This window comes from Mustela erminea, chromosome 16, assembly GCF_009829155.1.
Source record: "Mustela erminea isolate mMusErm1 chromosome 16, mMusErm1.Pri, whole genome shotgun sequence".
Lineage (NCBI taxonomy): Eukaryota > Metazoa > Chordata > Mammalia > Carnivora > Mustelidae > Mustela > Mustela erminea.
This window is the reverse complement of record NC_045629.1, coordinates 84,836,377-84,857,767: the sequence shown is the minus strand read 5'-3', so window position 1 is coordinate 84,857,767 and position 21,391 is coordinate 84,836,377. Positions and strand designations below refer to the sequence as shown.

Genomic DNA, 21,391 nt, shown 5'->3' with positions numbered 1-21,391 from the left:
CCTTGGAAGATGATGCCCAAGGACTTCCCAGCAGGGGACCTTGGCTCAGGGCACAGGCTGGAGGTCCAGAGTGTGCCCGAGGGCCAAGAATCAGAACCAGTGGCTGGCCTGGCGGCGCCGCGTGCTGGTGCCGTTCTTAGGCTGTGATGCTCACAGTGGCTGAGTCCCTGGACCCTTGGGGGGAGGCAGGTGGCCTGGCCTGACCCATAACCTTGGTCTTCCTCCTGAGCACATCCATGCCAAGGCTTGAACGCCAGCTCTCTGCCCCTGCCTGGCACCCAGGAGGGACTCTCAGGTGCCCTGGGTTGGAGCCCCGCCCACCTAGTTGTGGCACTGGGCAGCTCACGTGCACGCCTGAGCGCGGCCCTCAGGAAGCTGTGCTCCCAGACTGTGACCTGCCAAGCCTGGGGGGCAGCCTGACCGGGGGCAGCCCGGAGCCCGTTCCCACCTGACTTGGTGCGTTAGGCTCTATCGAAGACCCGAGGCCATGTCTGGCTCTGTGGGCCCCAGTCACAGACACGGTCTGACGAGGCAGGTGAGGGGGTGCCTGGGCCTCAAGGGCCATGCTGCCCCCCACCCACCCAGAATCTGCCCAGCCTCACGTCCCCGCCCCCTCTCGCGGTGATGGAGTCAGGGGTAGAGGGCCTCCCTGGACCACTCTGCTCCCTCCCCTCCCCTCCCCTGCTCCCGCACCAGCCAGTGCCTCGAACGTGTGACAAGCAGGGTTCCGTGGCCAGGGGAGGCTCCAGCACGCCCGCCCGCGCTCCCCCAGTCCCCTCGTGGGGAGGTCTTGGGAAGGGTGCTCCTGTGGGTCCGTCCCACTGCCCCCTTCCAGGTCCTCGAATAAAGAATTGTGAGCACACACACGGGTCCTGTGGAGTCCGGTGCGCACGGCTAGGCTCTGACCATCGACCTTCCCTCTGAAGGGGCCACCACGGCCCAGACCTCCAGCCCCCTTCCCGGACCCATGTCCCTGGGGCCCACCCTGGGGGGTGGCGGGAGGAAAGAGACACAGGAGGCCACAGCGTAGAGTCTGTCGTTTATAGGTCTCTGCCAGTCTCGTCCGTCCGTCCGTCTGTCCGTGTGTGTGTATCTCTACTGAGGTGGTGAGGGAGACTCATGTAAAAATCCCAAATCCAATCCTGACTGAGCACGAGCAGTGCCGTCAGTCCCTGTGTGGCTGTCAGCCTTTGCTGCTGACCGGGGTCCACGCCTCGCCCCTCGGCCAGCCTTCCTCCTGGGGCCTCTAGGAGACAGTGGGGTCCTTGGCTTTGGGGGGCTCGGAGCCCGTCAGCAGGGAGATGGTGGGGTCATCTGTGTAGTCGTCCCCCTCCGAGAAGTAGGAGCCCTCCCCCAGCTCGAAGAGCACGGGCAGGTCGCTGCTCCCCATATCCACGGAGCCCGGGTCCACGAGGAACAGGGGTTGCGCCGTGTAGTGCACCAGCTGCTTCCCTGGGGGCGGGGCGGGGTCAGGGCACGGGGCCGGAGGGCACGTGGGCGGCAGGGCAGGGGTTGGGGGCTCCGCTCACCTGAGTCAGGGCTGCTGTTCTCAGCCTCAAGGGGCCTGGGCGGCTCCTGGGGGGAGAGAAGCTCCTGGATCTGCCAGGACAGGAGGGGGCAGAGTGAGGCCCCCCGTCGCCGCCCCCCCAGCCCCCACGCCTCTGCTGTCCCCGCCCTGCCTACGCACGCTGGCCAGGCTGCTGTCCAGGTCGGGCAGGCTCATGTCGGGCACGGTCACCGAGGGGCTGAACAGCTGCGGGGAAGGGAGGGTGGTCAGGCTGCGCCGGGGGCTGGGCGCGGGTGGGGACGGGGCAGGGCAGCGCTCACGTCCAGCAGCGCGCTCGTGTCCACGCTGAAGCCGTGGCTCGTCAGCATGGTCTGCAGGCTGTCCAGGTTGGAGTCCATGGCGTCCAAGTGCTCACTGAGCTCGGTCCTGGCCAGAGCGGGCGGGGCGGGTCAAGCGGAGCTCCAGGCACCCCCAGGCAGATGCCTTCCCGCCGGTGCCCACACACACCAGCCCGGGGGTGGGGTGGGGGGGCTGCCCTCAGCTGCACCCCCCCAACCCGGGCCCCCGTCGCGCCCTCCCTGGTGTGGGCCCGGGGCACGCGTATGGAGGGTAGCTGAGGCCATGCGGGCTGGGCCGAGATGGCAGGAGGGCCCAGGAGGGGCTCAGTGCTCAGGATGGCTGGGGGCAGTTTTTCAGGCTTGACGAGGTCTTGCCTTTACACTGCAAGACCACGGGGATGGGGCAAGGGAACCGTGGGCCGGCTACGGAGGGCTGGTCTCTGCCCTGGTGCGTGCTGGGAAGGAGGCGTGGGTCTGAAGGCGGTGGCCAGGAAGGCCCTGGGCCACCTGGTGGACCTGTGCTACAGGACGGTGGCCTGGCTAGTCCTGGGAGGTGTCCACGGGGCCCAGCCCCGCCCTGAGAGGAAGCGGGTCAGCACAGCAGCTGGGACTCTGGCCGCATGGGTGGCAGCCGCCAGGCTGGGAGCCCCAGTTCTGTCGGTCAGTGACCTGGGGCACTGGCTTGGGCCCCAGAGCCTGGGGTGGGTGGCGGGCTGCCCCCTGCTGCAGAAGGCCCGGGACACCTGTTCACCAGGCAGGGCCAAGTGCTCACGGCCAGGCCAGGGTCTGGTCCGAGGCTGGGGAGGGGCCTGAGCTCTGGCGGAGCCCTCCTCCCTCCCCAGTGGGGACGGCGCTAACCCTGGCTGGACTCGGCCATGCAGAGAGGAGGGGCAGGGGAAGAGGCGGGCGACCCCAGACATCTGTGGAGCGCGAGCCAAACTGCAAGATACAAAGACAAGAGCCCCCCGATTGCAGGTGGGGGCCGGTGGACTCCGTGCCCCCCGCCCTTGCTCGCCTGGCCTCTGGGGCGAGCCCTCTGCTGGCCAGCAGGACAGGGCAGCGGCCTGTTGCAGGAAGGGGTGACGGCAGCAGCCAGGGCAGCTCAGAGAGCAGGTGGAGCAGGCCCGCGAGGCCACACACCCTTGGCTCCTGAGGCAGTGGGGACGTGGGACAAGCAAGCTCTGGGCTCAGGGCCAGATCTGCAGGCGCCTCCCCCAGCGACCCCGTGCCCGCAGCCTGACGACCTCCCTGCACCAGCCCCTCCTGGACGGTCCTGGCTGGAGGCCCGGCTGCGCTTCCAGAGGCCGCAGTGGAGGTGGGCAGGGGTGGCACTCACTTGTCCAGGCAGGCTACGCTGAGGCACTTCTCGGGGGCCGAGGCAGGTGGGGGCGAGGGTGAGGGGTGGCGGGCCCCTGCATCCGTGAGGGGTGTGGCTGGGGCGGCGGGGGCAGGCTCGCTTTCCCGCAGGATGGAGTCAATGAGAGCGGTTGGGGACAGGGGTATCTCCACGACGGAGGACGGGTGTCCGGGACTGGCCTCCTCCACCCGGGGGCTCCGAGGAGGGCTGGGGGGCTCCTCCTTGACGCGCACCAGGGGGCTGCCAGAGAGTGGCCTGCGTCCGGGGGGGCACATGCGTCAGCAGCCGGCTCTGTGGGCGCCCCCGTTCCCCCCCGACGGCTGGGAAGACGACGCCGCCCCCACCTCTCGTCTACGCTTCCGCCCGGGGAGGCCAAGGGGCTGCTGGGGGCCAGTTCGGTGATGTCGGAGATGATGGGTCCGGAGCTGGCCACGGCATCTGGGGAGTAGAGGCTGGAGCTGCTGTAGGCCGGGGAGGGAGCCTGCCATCGGAGGGAGGCGGCCTATGTGGCAGGAGCCGCAGCAGTGCCCACCCCTGCCCGGGCCAGCCCCGCGGCACCGCGCGCTCACCGAGTAGGGGCCCGGGCCGTGGACGTGCTGCAGGGAGTACTGCCGGCCGTACTTGGGCCCGGAATGTGCCGAGCTGCCGTCATTCAGCATCAGGGGGCTGCGGGGCGGGGCGGGGGGGGAAGAGGTGGGGTCAGGCGCCTCCCCGGGGCCACGGCCACCCGCCACTCAGCCAAGAGGAGACAGGGAGGCCCAGGGCACCCCCCACGCCTCACATTTTCCTCTTCACCCCCAGGATCCGGTTCGACTGCACCAGGGAGATGAGGAACTGGATGAGCTGTGTGGGCAGCAGAAAGGCACAGTCAGCCCGGCCGGGGACGGGGCCCAGCGGGCGCCCCCCAGGCCCGCCGCACACCTTGTTGACGACCTTCTGCTGCTGGGCGTGCTTCTGCCGCAGGCTGGCCACCTCCCGCCACAGGGCCTCGTTCTCGCTGGAACACACCGGGGCGGTCAGCTACCCCCCCGCGCCCCCTCCCGCGCCCTGGGCAGGTGTAGGGGCTGGGAGTCTGGCGGTAACGGGCACCGCGGCCCCTGTGCTTGGCTACGCCGCTGGGGGAGGACGTACAGACGATCCGGGTGGGGGGTCCGGTGGAGCGGGCTCCTAAGCCAAGGGCTGGGGGGCTTAGGCAGAACACAGGATCGGGGCCCCCCCCAACCATCTCTGCCCCAACTGAACCTGAGGAGAGGAGGGAGGCCAGCCCAGCTCTCAGGCTGGAGAGCGGCCTGTGGAGGTCATCCTGTGCCTTTGAGGGGCTCGGGGGTGCTCCCCAGGCTTGGAAATGGCTCACGGGTGACTTTAAGGAGTGGAAAGGGCCACCTGGGCACCATTTCCCCAACTGGGCAAACAGGGCTGTGAGCAGGCTATGGCCTGCCCTTCTAATAAGCCAGCCCCCCGAGCGTGTCCTTGACACGGAACGGACCCCCTTGGCCTCACCTGGAGAGGCACCCGTGTCCCGGGAGGCCAAGTTCCCCCGGCCCCCTTCTGCACACGTCACACAGTCAGTGGCTTCTGCTGGACCCCAATGTGAGCCCAGGAGCTTCTCCTGTGATGCCGGAGTCATGAGGCCCTGCCCCCTGGGCCGGTCTGAGGCCGCACACAGCTAAGCTGACGACAGGCACCCTAGGCTGTGGTTCCAGAGGTCCCCAGGCCCCCCAGGTGCATAGGAAAAGGCTCAAGCCAGCCTTCGTGGGGGTCCTGGCTAAGGACAGGAGCACAGGACTGGTTATGTGGTGGCCAAACATGCCCCAGGGCTGGGGACCAGCGGGACAGCCAACACCGTGAGAGCCGGGAAGAAACCCTCCACCCCAGCCTACAGGGTGCCCAGGCGGGAGGCAGCGGGAGGAGCCCAGCTCTGCCTGCTGGGGCAGAAGCCGGTCAGACGCTGTCTCCCGCGGAGTGAGCACGAGTCCAAACCTAATCCTACATCCGCAGGGCAGAAGGCCTGGGCGCCTGTGTCACAGCTGTGGGAGGCGGGGCTGGTGGGAAGAGGCCAGCTCCCAGGCCTGCCCCTCTCCTGCCTGCTCCCTGCCCCCTCGTCCGGCCGCCTCCCCGCCCGTGGGCCACCTCCCCGCCCGTGGGCTGCGGCGCAGAACCTACTGCTTCATGGCCAGGAGTCTGGAGTCCATGCTCTCCTGCCTCCCCTTCATGAGCTGCACGTCGGTGAGCAGCTTGGTGACGCTGTCCTGGCGAGTCTTCATGTCCTCGCTCTTCAGCGTGGATACCTGGGCCCCCAAGGGGAACAGTCACTGGGGGGACCCCACCCCACTGCCCCCCGGACTGCGCCGAGGCCAAGGGGCTGGCGGTCCGGAGAGGGACCTTTGCTGTGGTGGCTGATGGGGGAACGGGCAAGGGCAGCCTAAGATGCACAAGCAGGGAAGGGAGGGCCCGTCAGGAAAAGGGCTCGGTGGAGCCAGACCAGAGCATCGGGCGGCCACCGAGCTGCCGTGGGCAGTGGACAGGCCCGCAGGACAGCGAGGGGACGCGGCATCCCTGTCCCCTGGAGGAAGATCTGCGGAGGCCGAGAGGGACGCCGGCTACTCACACTGGTCACTTTCCTCTTGATGTTCTCCAGGAGCTGCTCCTGGCCGCGCAGGAAGCACGGGTGCTGGAACTCAGTGTCGTCCCTCTCCGGCTTGACCAAGCCACCCTGCTCGATGTGGACCACCTTCCGGAAGCCGTCTGCACATGACGGGGTGGGGGCCGCTCTGCCTCAGGCTGGGGACCAGACCCCCAATGACAGCCCGGCCCCTGCCCTGCTAAGGGTCACCCAGAGTGTCCCAGAGCAGGGCTCTGCCTGGCGCAGTTTGGCCCCAGGAGAGGGGCAGGCCTGGGAGCCACCGGGTGGTCTGGGTCTAAGGGCGACCCCACTCCCCCAGGCGACACGCCCTCCCCAGCACGTGGTTTCACATCTTCCCTGAGGACTCTGGGCTCAGGCCCGCAGGATGCTGGCCGCTCAGAGCCATGGTGCAGGCGCGTGGGTACTCACACATGTTGAGCTGGCGCACGAAGCTGGCCATGTTGTTGTGCTTGAAGTACTTGGGCAGCACCTCCTTGGCGAACTGGCCCTGGTCGAACACGTGGAAGCTGTTCCCGCTCTGCTGGGAGACATGCCACCGAGTCACGCGGGAGGCTCGCTCCGGACAGCTGGGCCGCCTGTCAGCAGGGCGAGCCTGGTCCCGCTGCCCTGCACAGCCAGAGCGTGGAGGGACCCCATCACGGACGCCATCACAAACCCCGCCCCAGGCCTCCAGAGGTTCCCCAAACACAGAGCATTCCACACCCAGTCTCTAGGGAGCTTGTTCTCGCTTTCATCAGCGAACTTCGCCACGAGCAGCTCAGACCCCAGAGCGAGGCGGCCAAGAGAAGGGGAGGCTGACCCGAGTCCCTCAGAAGGGAGACCCAGAGTTGTGTTCAGAACCGCAAGTCCATTCCTCTACGGGCGTCCGAGACCCCAGGGTCGCTACACTTCGCGCCCTCCAACCCCTTTCAGACCTAAACCCAGGAGCTACCAGGAGGTTCAGGGCCCTGGAGCAGCGACAGAGTGGTGAGGGGAGCCCGGCCGGGGAGGCGTGTGAGCCCAAGAGAGACCTTGAGCACAGCTTCCCTGGCAGAGAGGGTGCCAGAGGGGCACCCGAAAATAGAGAGACCCCCGGGTGCCCAACAAGGGCAGGAGGCCGGCCCGTCCACACGCGCGGGCACACGAAAAGCAGCTCCGAGGTAAGCGCGTGAGCGGCGGAGAAGGCAGAGGGAGGCCCTCAGAGCACTCTCCTCCAACGTGGCAGCAGGAAAATTGCCCAAAATGTCAGAGGGACTTTTCCAGAACTCTCAAAGTCAGTCGAAGGGTTCTGACAACATGAGGGAGCATTTATTCAAGAAGAGTGGCTCACTCGCAGGAGGGTCCGAGAGGCTGCTCTGCTCCCACCGGCCCTCCTGCAGCCGGGAAGTCCTGCAGCCGAGATCCCCAAACCCCAGCACCCTGAGAGCCACGCTGCGGGGTGCTGCTGGGGCTCCTTCGAGCCCCACTCCCAGAGGACTCTTATTTTACTGCTCTGACAGTCACCTGGGCGGTTCCACTTGCAAAGGTGTCTTTGCTTGACTTGACCCAAAACTCTGCCAATATAAAAAGGCTTTTCCCTAGGGATGCTTGTTGATAACACCAAGAGTGTATTTTAAAACTCTGTGACTGTCTAAGTCAGAGGGTAACAGTTAAAGCAAAAAACAAACTAACCAGAAAGTGTACAAGAAAGAGCTGGATGGGGCGCCTGGGTGGCTCAGTGGGTTAAGCTGCTGCCTTCAGCTCAGGTCATGATCCCAGGGTTCTGGGATCGAGCCCCAGATTGGGCTCTCTGCTCAGCAGGGAGCCTGCTTCCTCCTCTCTCTCTGCCTGCCTCTCTGCCTACTTGTGATCTCTATCAGTCAAATAAATAAAATCTTAAAAAAAAAAGAAAGAAAGAAAGAAAGAAAGAGCTGGAGAATGAGATACTTCTGAAAATCTCCAAAATATTCCTGGAAACCCAGAAATCACATGCATGTGCAGGGCCGTGTGGAGAACCAGTGTAAGACCTAAAAACGCCCTAAGCTTGCGCCCCAGGCTGAGCTCAAGGGTCCCCATCGGCAGGCACACCCCAATACATACACAGAACCCCCCAAAGAATGGGGCAGTTATGGGTTCCAGGCATTAAAGGAAATTTCTACCCTCTTCGCTACCATGCTAACCAAGGAAAGACTTCAGTGGTCACAAACAACAAAGACCACACACTGCCCAGAATTAGTTCAGAAAACTCACAAGACAAATGACTACCAACAACTACAAGTAACGGTACCAGCCCTGGAGAGGGAAAGCTGATGTTCAGAGCCGAAAACACATGGCGTTACATGACCCGAAAGTCTCGTTTCCAACAACAACGAGAACAAAAAACCTGCAAAGAAACAAGGCCCGGCCTATACACTGGGAAAAAAGCGATCAGCTGAAACCATTTCTGAGGGGGCTTAGAAGCTGGATTTATTACACAAAGACTTTAAATCAGCATTTCAGACACGTTCAAAGGCTAAAGTGAAACTGAGTCTAAAGAAATAAAGGAAAGCATGGGACGCCTGGGTGGCTCAGTTGGTTGAGCGGCTGCCTTTGGCTCAGGTCATGATCTCAGGGTCCTGGGATCGAGTCCCGCATCGGGCTCTCTGCTCAGCGGGGAGCCTGCTTCTCCCTCTGCCTCTGCCTGCCACTCGGTCTGCCTGTGCTCGCTCTCTCTCTCACTGACAAATAAATAAAATCTTAAAAAAGAAAGAAAGAAAGAAAGGAAAGCATGAGAATATCTCATCGAACAAAGAACATCAATAAAAATAAAAATCATAAATATAAAGCAAATCAGCAATTTCTGACTGAGAAAGCGTAATAACTCAGGCCTAAAGCTCACGAGAGGGGCTTGAGAGCAGATCTGAGCACAGACAAGGAGGAGTCAGCACACACGAGGACAGGCCCACTGAGATCATCCAGTCAAAGAGAAAAGACAGTGAAGGAAAACGGAGTCTCAGAGGCTGGGGGGCATCAGCCGGCACCAGCGCATGCACCGTGGGGTCCCAGCAGGAGAGGAGAGGACAGAAGGAAGAAGGGCTGAAAACTTCTCAAATTTGAGGAAAACCGTCCAGGAAGCTCAAGAAACCCCAAGCAGGGTGAACTCAGAGAGGGCCGCGTCTAGAAGCCTCGTCATCAAACTGCAGGACAGGAAGACCCAGAGAGGCCTCTGGAAGCCACAAGGGAGAACAGACTTCAAGCGCAAGGGCGCCTTGAGAAGATGAACAGCTGATTTCTCATCGAAAGCCATGGAGGCCAGAGGCAGTGGGATGACAGTTAAAGGGGCTCAAAGAAAAAAACCCGTGAATCCAGAATTTTATATCCAGCAAAACCACCCTTTGGAAAGGAAGGAAAAGTTTCTCCTTCTGGGATGTCAAGTGTGAGGAGATCTACTGAACCACTCCCAAGTGAAACAAAGGTTACTTAAATCTTTTTTTTTTTTTTTTAAGATTTTATTTATTCATTTGACAGAGATCACAAGTAGGCAGAGAGGCAGGCAGAGAGAGAGGAGGAAGCAGGCTCTCTGTGGGGCTCGATCCCAGGACTCTGAGATCATGACCCAAGCCGAAAGCAGAGGCTTTCACCCACTGAGCCACCCAGGTGCCCCAAATTTTTTAATTTTAATTTTAATTTATTTAGTTGGCAGAGATCACAAGTAGGCAGAGAGGCAGACAGAGAGAGGGAAGCAGGCTCCCTGCTGAGCAGAAAGCCCGATGCGGGGCTCGATCCCAGGACCCTGAGAACATGACCTAAGCTGAAGGCAGACGCTTTAACCCACTGAGCCACCCAGGCGCCCCTAAATCTTTTAAAGACTCTGGAAATTGTCCTAAAAGTGTACATCAAATGAAAACATTTATTCCAGAAACCCTACGAAGACTATGTAGGAACAGTGAGCTTGTGACACCTCAGCCGCAAGCCACTCCCTTCCGACTCCAGTTCACCTTGACTGACACTACACCCTGGGAGGGCACGGCTGGGAAGCTGGCAGTCCCTCTGCCCCGTTTCCAGTCAAGGTTTACTGTATTTCACTGAGAGGGGAAGGCTACCAGCATTTCTCATCCTGTCTAGGTAAAGAGGCTAAATTCCCGGTGACTGCAACCAAGAGTTTGGGGAGGGGTCTTCTCCATTTTGCCCCCATCCAAATAATGCAGGCTGTACCCCAGGCATGGGAGGTTGAGCAAATGGAGCCCCTGACAGCCCTACCTCCAGCCAGCATGCGGGGCATAGCATCCGTGCTGGGGGAGGCTGCTGCCCTGCCCAGTGCCCGGAGCACTGACTGAGAAGGCCCCAGGAGAGAGGCAGTCCAAAGGAAAGAGAGCTCTGAAGGTTTCCCCCAGCAAAGTCACTTTATGTGAAACAAAGTGTAGAAAGCGCAAGCCTAAGGCTGCTCTTGAGAACAGCACAGCTCTAAGAGTCACAAGCTCAAGGGGCACCTGGGTGACTCGGCGGAGCATCTGTCTGACTCTTGATTTCATCTCAGATCATGACGGTGGGGTTGTCGGATCAAGCCCCATGTCGGCCCCTGCTCAGCGGGACGTCTGCTGGGGATTCGCCCTCTCCCTCCACGCCTCCCCAAATCTCGCACACATGCTCCCTCTTTCTTGTAAATAACTCTTCAAACAACGAACAAAAAACAAAGGAAGAGAAACAAACTCAACCACAACCAGCTTGTTCCCACAGGCTAAGAGCCCTCGCAGGTCTAAGCAAACCTCAGACAGACCTGAAAGGCTGCACTGCGAGAATGTAATTGGACCAGACTGTTGGACAGTCTGTGTCCTGTGGTACCGTCAGAACCAACGAACAATCAGGCGGAGCATGGAGCCTACGGTCTGGGTGTACTACCCCCCGACACGGTGAACCCACACAGAGACCAGAGAGGAAACAGACCTTACTAACCTACAAGCCCGCAAACCTCACAAACAAGCACAGCAGCGGTGGGGATGCGGGTGGGGGTGGGCGTCCAGGAGTACTGCACGGCCCAAAATGTGCTTTACCAACAAAATGAGACATGTAAATAGCAACATATGACCCATGCACAAGGGAGAAGAGAGAAGAGGTAACAGAAACAGCCCGTGAGAGACAAGACATCAGATTTAACCAAGACCAAACAACACGTTGTAAGTATGTTTAGAGAATTAAAGGAAATCATAAAGTCGAGGAAGATGAGGGGACTGTGCCTCACTAAAGGGGGAGGAAGAGTAAAGAGACTGGAAGCACAGAGCAGTCACAGAAATTCCCAAGTTGAGCAGCACAACCAGCAAGATGCAACACTTCCCAGAAGGGCCCAACAGTGCACGGAACTGGCAGGAGAAACAGTAGGCGGACTGGACCATGGATGGGGACGACAGCAGCAGGCCAGAGAGAACCCAGCGCAGAGAACCCAGCGGAGCCTCGGAGGCGCCTGGGCCCTTCGGCCGCACCAACACCTGTGCAAATGGAGCACCACGAGGAAGGGCCGGGACAAGGATCCAGGGAGATCAGGCCGGAAAACTTCCCAATTGCGCTTTTTTTTTTTTTTAAATTTGAGAGACAGACAGAGAGCGCATGAGTGAGGAGAAGGTCAGAGGGAGAAGCAGACTCCCCGTGGAGCTGGGAGCCCGATGCGGGACTCGATCTCGGGCCTCCGGGATCATGACCTGAGCCGAAGGCAGTCGTCCAACCAACTGAGCCACCAGGCGTCCCTTCCCAATTGCACTTTTAAAAAAGTCCACGAACATGGTATGCCATCCCGTCAACTTGGTTTCTTTCCTAAGTGTTTTTATTATTCTTAAGTCTTGACATGACGATCCCTGCATGTTTTACCAGACTTCTCCGTAAGAACTCTTCCCCTCCCCTGAACAGCTGTAAACGAAGTTAAAAAAAAACAAAAACAAAACAAAAACCAACTTCCTGTCATTCATAGAAATGCAATTGATGGGACGCCTGAGTGGCTCAGTGGGTTGAGCGTCTGCCTTCGGCTCAGGTCATGATTCCAGGGTCCTGGGATCGAGCCCCGCATCGGGCTCCCTGCTCAGTGGGGAGTCTGCTTCTCCCTCTACTCCTCCCCTCTCCTTATGCATGTGATATCTTTCTCTCTCAAATCTTGGAAAAAAAATACAATTTATTTTTGTGTGTTGACCTTGTATCTAGTGATGTTGCAAAACTCATTAATGATTAAAAATCATTAGTTGCAGGAGTATTTTTTTTTAAGTCTTGGGAAAAAATAGATTTTTTAGATTTTATTTGACAGAGAGGCAGCCAGAGAGAGAACACAAGCAGGGTGATGGGGGAGGGAGAAGCAGGCTCCCCGCTGAGCAGGGAACCCGATGCGGGCTCGATCCCAGGACCCTGAGATCATGACCTCAGCCAAAGGCTGAGGTTTAACTCATGAGACACCCAGGCGCCTCTTGTTTAACTTTTTAAAAGTTTATTTAATTTTAAGTAATCTCTACACCCAACGTGGGGCTTATGCCAGGGTTGTTCTTTGTGACCAGGATTCAACAGGTGTGACGGTATTTGAGAACAGGTTACAGACGTCACCTGGGGCTCTTGCTGTCTTGGATCCCTTGCTCTGAGAGAAGCAGGCGGACCTGCTGTAGCAGCCCTAAGGAGAAGCTCACGTGGTGAGGAATCAAAGCTTCCTGCCAAAAGCTACTTGTCACAAAACACCCGAGTGAACCTGGAGGCGGGTCGCTCTTCCCCGACTGAGTCCTGCAACGACCGACCACACCCTGTGTGCGGGGGCCCCGAGTTCCAGTCGGCCTGGGACTCTCAGGCACTGCGGAACGCTTCTTGTTTTAAGCAGTTAAGTTTTAACATATTTGGTTACACAGCAATCGGCAATACAACCACTAAATATCTGTGCATGTGTTTTAAAGATTTATTTATTTATTTAAGCGTCGGGGGTGGGGTGCACAAGGAGAAGGAGACTCCCAAGCAGACTCCTCACTAAGTGCAGAGCCCCATGCGGGGCTTGATCTCATGACCCTGAGATCGTGGCCTGAACCGGGATCAAGAGTCAGACACTTAACCACTCACGTGCCTCTCTGTGTCTTTTCTGAGGCTACTGCAAATACCTCCATTTTCAACAGTTCATTGCTAGTGTGCAGAACTAGAGTCAGTTTTTGTATACTACCCTCAAACTCCGTGGCCTCGCCAAACTCATGAGTTCTAGCAACATTTTCTGGTAGATGTCTTGCGCCTTTCTAAGTCAATGATGGTGTTTTCTATAAATGGAGACAGTGTGACATCTCACCTTCCAATTTTTTGGTCTTTTATTTCCTTATTTGCTATATCGCCCGACCAGCGGATTACACACACTGTTAAAGAGGAGCAGTAGGAACGGACTTCCCAGCCTTCTCGTCCAGTGTTGGGGGAAATGCCCGCCCTGTCACCTTTAAATACAACACCACGTGTAGGTTTCTGCAGGTGTTTTTGCGGGCTGAGGAACTGCCCTCACGAGTCTGCTGAGCGGTCGTCGTGAAGTGCGGGTTAAGTCTGTCCAGCGTTTCTCGTTACGCTGTCGAGACGGTCGTGCGGTCTTTCTTCCCTCCCCACTGACGCGCTTCCACTGTGCTCCGAAAGCTGACCAGACTCCCGTCTTCGGAGCTGCCCTCTGGCCTCAAGCCTTAGAGTTGCTGAGAAGTCAGAATCGTTCTATGTCCCTCTGTGCAATTCCCTTTCTTTTTTCTGGCTGCTTTGAAGATTTTCTCTTTATCCCGTTTTTAGCAACCTGATAGTGACATGACCTGGTACACTTTCTTGTGCTTACCCTTCCTGGAGTTCTTGGAAGTCTTGGAACCACAGGTTCGCAGCTTTCCAAAAATCTGCATGGTTATGTCTAAGCATCCCCTCCCCCTTTATATTGGAAATCCGCTTCTGTGTCGTCAGGCTGTGTGTTGTCGTCCCCACGAGGCTCTGTTCAGCGTCTGCCGTCTCGTCTTCTCTGGACAGCGCTGCGAGCAGTTTCTCCGATCAGTTAGTTCAGTCATCTTTCCTTCTGCGGTAGCTGAGCTGCGGCTGACCCCTGCACCGACTTACACAAGTCAGCTTGGGAACTGAGAGCGACTTCAGATCTGCGGTAGCACTGGGGAGAGCTCTCATACCTGCGCACCATTAACGCTGTGCACCTGTCGCAGGTAATGAATCTGCAGCCAGGCTTCCCCTGCTATCTGAAAGCAGAGTTCCTATGGAATCTTTTGTAAGATGAAATTCCTAAAGCAAACAATGACCGTTACTGAATATGGAAAATTCCACAGTACTCCCACACCCCAGAATAATCTCTCCGTTAGCTGAAACAGGCACGGATGCAGGTCTCTTATAAAAGCAGGATGGCTTCACACGAACTTCCAAAAAAGGGGCATGCCTGGGCCTTATTAACTAAAGTCCCTATTTTATTCAGATCTCTTTAGTTTTTGCCTCTGTCCTTCTGTCCCAGGACACCACCCCAGGGGCTACAGTACTCTGGGTTGTCAAGCCTCCACACTGTCCTCTCGCAGGGTCAGTCTCTCAGACTGTCCTGCTTTCTGTGGACCCTGACGGTTTGAAGGAGCACCGGGCCAGTGTCCGCAGACGGTCCCTCAATTTCGACTTGTCCTCTGTCTTTTCCTCATGACTAGTTGAAATTATGTAAGCGTCTGGAGGAAGGCCACAGAGGTTAAGTGCTCTTCTCATCCTGGCAGGCAAGGACGTGCACCGAGAGGCCACGTCTCTCAGGTGTCCCCACCATAGTCGCCCCCACCCGTCCCCACTGTGCTTCTCCGAAGAAAGCCACGTGCAGGTGGGGAGAGGTGCGGCGCCTCCCCGAAGCGGGGATTTCCACGAACAGTGGGGACCCTTCTGCACGGACACTTGTTCCATGACATTTTCTGTCTTCACGGGCTTGCTTTACCTCCCGGAGCACTCAGAAGACTTTTACAATTGCTTTAATGACTTTGCTGGCCGGTCCCATCATCCCTGGGACCTGCTGCGACTCTCCCCTTCCCGGTCACAGGACGCACTCCCCACCTGACTCCGCTGTCCACTCTGGCAGGGCCCCCGACACGAGGGTCTTCATGTCGTGTTTGGGTTTTGCGGTTTCCTCCTGAGAGTGTCTGTGTGGCTCAGTCTGATCCTTGCATGGCTTCTCTTTAACCTCGGTGATGCCGCATTTGGGGCCGATTTTCTTAATTCAGCCACAGCTCCAAGCTCTGGCTCGTTCGCCTCTGCTGAGTGATCTGCAAGTTGAGTGTGATTCTTCCGCTCCAGCTGGGAGAACTCAGGGTAACTCGAGGCCCTCTGTGAGCTCTCCTCAGTAGCTGTTCCTTCTCTGGAAAGTTCTCAGGCTAGCTTCACAGGTCTCGCTGCACCGGCAGGCGGAACCAGTCGTCTGTCGGAGGCCCAGAGGGGCTCGCGTGCAGACTCCTGGACCTCTCCCGTCCCTGGTGCCGCGCCTGGTAAACTCAAGCTGCACCAGCTTTTCCAAAGTCTGGGCTCTTAGTCTGAAAACTGCCTCCGGACACAAAGTCTGGGCACCTGTGTGGCTTACCTGTCCCTCCTGTTTTCAATCCTGAACATTGTTCAAGGGTGAAGCCACACTAAGTGTGTCCCGTAAGCGCTACTTAAGAGCCATCAGGGGTTTCAGAGGTTTCCTGGTGAATCCATCACAGGGCGTGCCGCTCCGCGTCCCTGCCTCATGGTTCAAGCCCCTCCTCTGCTGCCCCTGAGGAAGTCCTGGAGGTGGGCTTAGCTTTCCCTGGGCATAATCAAAGCCTGTGATCAGAAATGCGGAAGAAGCAGGAAGAAGTGAGTGCCCTGCCGCTGGCTGCTGGGCCCTGCCCTAATCCGGACATGCACCTTTCCTTCTTTCCTTCCTTCTTTTTTCTTTCTTTTTAAAGTAAACTCTACACCCAGCACAGGGCTCGAACCCACAGCCTCCAGGCCCAGAGGCGCATGCTCGACCCTGAGCCGGCTGTTCCGGATGCGCTTCTTCGCAGCTACTGAGTCTGGAGCCTCTGGCCTTACTTTTTCTTTTCTTTTCTTTTCTTTTTTTTTTTTTAAGATTTTATTTATTTGACAGACAGAGATCACAAGCAGGCAGAGCAGCAGGCAGAGAGAGAGGAGGAAGCAGGCTCCCTGCAGAGCAGAGAGCCCAATGTGGGGCTCGATCCCAGGACCCTGAGACCATGACCTGAGCCGAAGGCAGAGGCTTAACCCACTGAGCCAACCAGGCGCCCCGTCCGGCCTTACTTTTGATGCCACCTGGACCAACCTAAAATGAGTCCAAAATTCTGCAGGCAGGTAGGTGTTTTACGGAGATGGTTTCTGTCGTTGAGTATTTTCTCAAAGGGCCCCACGACCCCAGAGGGTTAGTAACCCCCGAATTCCACGAGGGGAACCAGCTGCACTCTGCCCAGAACACTTTGGTCCCCCCGATGTCAATCCGAAGACTAGTCGGGCGTGAGGCGCTCTAGTCTCCTGATTGCGGCCGGCAGACCGCACTGTAGGGCCCGCCACCCGGCGTTCGGAGCAGGGCGTGTGCGGCCACCGCAGCGGAGAAATCCAGGCTGCAGGGGGAGGTGACAGGGTGTGTGAGCTCCGGCGAGGAAGCGAGGCTCCCCCCTCCTCCTCTCCCATCCTGGTTCTGTCCTTATCTGCGTCTGAGGCCGTCTGCACCGTCCTGTCCTGTTTCCTTTCAGCGCACGTTAACTGTCGTGAGTTCCCGCGACACAGGCACCGACACAGCCCTCATCTCTGGCCGCGGGCACCCTGTGCTCGGACCTTCAGGCCCGGGAGCTGAAGCAGGCTGGTGGCTTTCAGGGTCAGGAGGGGAGGGGTCTGTGGTGGCCGCTGCTATCCCGCCAGGACTGGGAAGCATGTCACGGCTGGCCTTCCGCCCTTCGGCACCTGTAAAGACAGCCCCACTCCGCCGGGGAGGGGGCCTTGCAACCAGAGCTGCAGGCTCCAGGGCCCACGGACTGTGAGGTCTCTGGCCTAGCCCCACACCATACACGATGGAAGCTCTTTGCACATTCTGGAGTGGGTCCGTCCCACTGCCGCCTTCCAGGTCCTCGAATAAAGAATTATGAGCACATACATGGGTCCTGTGGAGTCCGGTACGCACGGCTAGGCTCTGGCCTCTCTGAGGAGGCCACCACGGCCCAGACCTCCAGCCCCCTTCCTGGACCCATGTCCCCCGGGTCGACCTCACCCCCTGGGGGGTGGCGGGAGGAAACAGATTCGGGAGACCACAGCGTAGAGTCTGTCATTTATAGGTCTCTGCCAGTCTCGTCCATCCGTCCGTCCGTCTGCATGTATCTCTACGAAGGGGTGAGGGGGCGCATGTAAAAATCCCAAATCCAATCCTGACCAACCACGTGCAATGCTGGTCAGTCCCTGTGTGGCTGGGGTCTAACTGACAAAACAGGTGGGGGTAAGCAGCGTCTTGACCCTGTAGGCGTGGGTGGGGCTCCCCTGCTGCCCCCAGGAAATCTGGAGTCCCTGGCAAAGGCAGACAGGGAAACAGCTGCTCGTCATCAGAAAGATGGTGGATTGCGGCACCCGGTGGCTCAGTGGGTTAAACTGCTGCCTTCAGCTCAGGTCATGATCCCAGGGTCCTGGGATCGAGTCCTGCATCGGGCTCTCTGCTCAGCAGGGAGCCTGCTTCCTCCTCTCTCTGCCTGCCTCTCTGCCTGCTTGTGATCTCTGTCTTTCAAATAAATAAATAAAATCTTAAAAAAAAAAAAAAGAAGATGGTGGATTCAGGTCTGGCTTAACCAATCTCCAGCTTTCTCTGTTCAGTTTCCTGATGTCTTTGAGACTCAATTTTTTCTTTCTTTTTTCTAAAGATTTTATTCACCCACTCATGATAGAGAGAGAAGCCGAGGGAGAAGCAGGCTCCCCACTGAGCAGGGAGCCCAATGCGGGACTCGATCCCCATGCCCTGGGATCACAACCTGAGCCAAAACCAGAGGCTTAATGGACTGAGCCATCTGGGGGCCCGAGACTCAGTTTTCCTGTCTGCAGAATGGCCAGCTGTCACCTCCTTGCACGGCCCTGGATGGAGAAGTGACACACAAGAAGGCACAGCCTCCTGCCGCAGGGGAGGTCTAAGGAGCACAGCCGGGCTACTGTTCGGCAGAGGCAATTATGTGCTTCTGGGAGGCCCTGCGGCCCACTGCCCAGCTTGCCACTGGGGAGCGGTAACCTGTGGTGCTCCTTCAAAATTTTGGCTTAGATGACAGAGCCCTAAGGGCAGGATCCAGAGGGCCTGCTGGGTCCCGCCGGCTGTCTGAGAAGGAGCTCAGCAGGCTGGGGGAGGAGCGGGGGCTCCCCTGGCTCTCCGCGTCCCTGCCCGTCGTGGGAACTCTGGAAATGGCCCATAGCCAGCTCTGAGTGTACCAGTGTGACCAGGGCAATTCAAGGGGTTTCTCAGGTAGCTGATGAGCTAACTGCAGGAAGTGCCGTGCCCCCAACTCCCCACCCTGAGACCCAGCCCCTCCAGGGTGACCTCTGACCACTGCGTGTACAAGGGCTACCTGGGACAGGCCCTGGCCTTGGTGACCTCCAGCTCCTCGGTGTCTGCTCCACACAGTCCTATTAGTTGCACTTTGGCTCCCGAAGAAAACGGAACTGCACTGATCAGGCTGGGCGAGGGTGGGGCCAGAAAAGCGCCAAAGCCCCAAATTTAAGAAGCCCCTCCCTCCAGCCCCCTGGCCTTCAAGGGGCCCTAAAAATAAGTGCGTCCTTAAACTCTGCCATCAGGCACCTCCCAGGCTCATCTGGCCCTGATCCCTAGGCCAGAAAGGCCTGATTCATGGACAGTCCCAGTGGGCGTGGGAGGCACAGGGTGTAGGTCAGGGGAGCTGTGGCACACCCTTAGGCTGTGCGCATGGTGGCCAAGTTCCCTCCTGGCAGCAGCAGGAGCTGCAGGGTCCTGCAGGAGCTGTCTGGGGGGCAGCTGCATCTCTAAAGACCCTTGCTTATTCAGCGAGATGCCATGCCCAGTGCATCATCGACTGTGAGGGTCTGAGGGTCAGTAAGCCAACACAACTCTCTGGGGCAGCAACCTGTGGTCTGTCTCTCAGGCTGGGCAGGGGAAGCTCAACAGCCTCGGGAGTGGGAGGTGGCCCCACTGGTTGGAGGGTTTCTGGGGCCGGACCCCTGCCCCACCTTACTCAGCCTTGAGAATCAGCCAGCATACCTCTGACTGCCCCTTGTCCCCTAGGTCAGACATAGTGTTTCTTTTTTCTTTCTTTCTTTTTTTTTTTTTTTTAAAGATTTTATTTATTTATTTGTCAGAGAGAGAGACAGGGAGAGAGAGCGAGCACAGGCAGACAGAGAGGCAGGCAGAGACAGAAGGCGAAGCAGGCTCCCCGCTGAGCAAGGAGCCGGATGTGGGACTCTATCCCAGGACGCCGGGATCATGACCTGAGCCGAAGGCAGCTGCTTAACCCACTGAGCCCCCCAGGCGTCCCAGACATAGTGTTTCTCCTGGTAGAACTGTGAGAAAACTTCCAACGCGAAGGGGAAGACACCAAAAGCACGCACGTCAGAGCTTTCTAAGGCCTCTGAGAGCCAGACTCTAGGCCACAAGTCTGCAGAAGACCCGGTCTGGACTTTTTTGGTAGAGGCCAAGGTACAGAACCATCTCCTGCCTCTGAGCCAGGTAGCTCTCCAGGCCCCTGCCCAGCCTGGGAAGGGCTTCCTTCCACTACTGAGCTACTGTGCGGTTTCTGGGTTCATTGTTAGTCCCAGCCCTACCACTATGTCCTGCTTGACCTGCATATAGACCGGGAAGGGTCAAATACTCATGCTCCAGCCAGCCAGTTCCCCATCCCCCTCTCTCCCCTGAATCCGATTCCCTCCCACCTGCGGCCCCACACCAACAGGGTTCATGGGCAGCCACTTTAAGTGAAAGCTGTCAGGTCTGACTGTTCCTGTTCAAAGGCCTTGCCCAGAACACAGGCTGCAGGTCCTGGAGAGTAACCTGGTGCCACCTCACCCACATGCCTAACAGTCTGTAAGCAGAAAAGCAAGCAGATTAAGGGGCACCCTAGCAGGTGGGATGATCACCCTAGCAGAATTAGGCTTGGAATATCCCAGGGCATCTCTGATCCCCCTCCTTGATTAGGGTTAAGAGTGTTTCCTGGAAATTAGGGGAAGGAAAAAGAGGAAGGAGGAAGGTAAAGGGAGACAGAAATGTGGGGTCACTTCCTCTGGTGAGGAAACTTTGAGGTCTGGGAAGAGGGGATGGCGGTGACTCCGCAGCGTGTGGGAAAGCACGCTCCTCCTCTTCAGGGTCCTGGCCCGTCACCACAGAAACAGGGAGTGCCCACACATCAAGTCACTGAGACTGACAAAGGGTCCCCACTCAGAACGCTGGTGAGACCCAGTCTCTTTATCTCCAGTCTTCAGGCAGAGCAGGGCTTGGGCAAACAGACAACCCAGGAGCTAGCTTCAGCCTAAACATTTCTTCATTCCTAATGGCTTAAGAGCATGAAAGGGAAGTGCTTAGCAAAGTCTGAGAAAGCCAGCGCTCCGGCCCTCAAGAGGTCAAACATATCTGAGGCACCCACAGGCTCTGCGTGACCAGGGTGGCCGTCCTTCAGGTCACCCATTTGCCAGCCCCGGGGTACGGCTCTGGCCTTCCCCAGACAGGACACCCCAGGATGGGGAACAGCAGATTCCGATATTCAACTCCAAACACTCCCTGATTTACCTCGGCAAAACCGGAGCTGTCCGGTCTTGCAGGGTCAAACCTTGTAAACAAGCCTGCTGCCAGGCAACTGAAGACAGGGACTTGATAAAGACGCCCTGTGCGGCACGAAAAACAAAGCCGCTCCGGGGAAACCCAGCTTTAGCATCTCTGGGCAGGGGTTCGCGACCAGCTTGAACTTTATGACGTTTTACTTTCTGTTTTCCTTCCTTTCGCCTTTGCACTGGAGCAACGCCCTCCAATCCACGCGCCACGTCCCGATTTTCCCCTAATAGCTGCCGCCACACCACCCGGGAACTCTTTGGGGAAGACAGAGGGTCAGCTGGGCACAGTGATCGCCAGCGAGCCCCGGAGCCGCGCCCAGGACCGACACACTTCCGCGACCGTCCAACAGTTGGCGAAACACCGAACCAGAGGCCCTTCGTCCCCAGCCCGGGGACACTCGGCGCGGCAGGAGCCGACGGGAGCGAGCCCCGCACGCTTTTCCGGCGAACCCCGCCCTGAGTCCCGCCTCCACATCCCACTCCTCCGGGGACTGGCCCCGGCCCCTCACCGGGCTCCAGCAGATAAGCGCGTCGGTGTCCGGGTCGCTCACGAGGGTCCACAGCTTGGTCAGGAAGGCCGGGACGTTGCTGGGCCCCGCCGCGCCGGGGCCCACGGGCAGATCCATACCGGGCTCCGCGGGGAGAAGCGGAGATGACGACCGCGAAAGGGGGCCGAGGGCCGGGCTAGTGCCGCCGACGCGCCTGCCGCCGGGGTAGCGCCACCGCCGCCGCCCGCTGCGCACACACGGCCCCGCGGCCTAGCATGGCCGCAGCCATCTTGCGACGGGCGCGCTACCGCCGGCGCCGCCCGCTCGCGTCGGCCCGGCGCGCGC

The 21,391-nt window shown here is 58.7% G+C and overlaps 1 protein-coding gene across 11 annotated transcripts; it reads right to left on the bottom strand.

Moving 5' to 3' along the window:
* Window positions 1–1,026: 1,026 nt before the first annotated feature.
* Window positions 1,027–21,391, bottom strand: HSF1 (heat shock transcription factor 1). 11 transcript variants are annotated; one of them, XM_032315749.1, is made up of 14 exons: window positions 21,068–21,390; window positions 6,255–6,366; window positions 5,811–5,947; window positions 5,366–5,490; window positions 4,124–4,199; window positions 3,984–4,045; window positions 3,772–3,868; window positions 3,547–3,683; window positions 3,182–3,457; window positions 2,704–2,784; window positions 1,828–1,933; window positions 1,688–1,753; window positions 1,530–1,599; window positions 1,027–1,444 (listed from the first exon to the last, which is right to left on the bottom strand). In XM_032315749.1, exons 1-14 carry the CDS (start codon window positions 21,182–21,184, stop codon window positions 1,311–1,313), a joined length of 1,596 nt encoding a protein of 531 aa, XP_032171640.1. In that variant the 5' UTR covers window positions 21,185–21,390; the 3' UTR covers window positions 1,027–1,310. The 11 variants fall into 11 exon arrangements, with proteins under 11 accessions (XP_032171640.1, XP_032171644.1, XP_032171638.1 ...); XM_032315753.1 differs by having other exon boundaries at window positions 1,530–1,575; XM_032315747.1 differs by having other exon boundaries at window positions 1,027–1,452; window positions 1,530–1,575; window positions 21,068–21,389.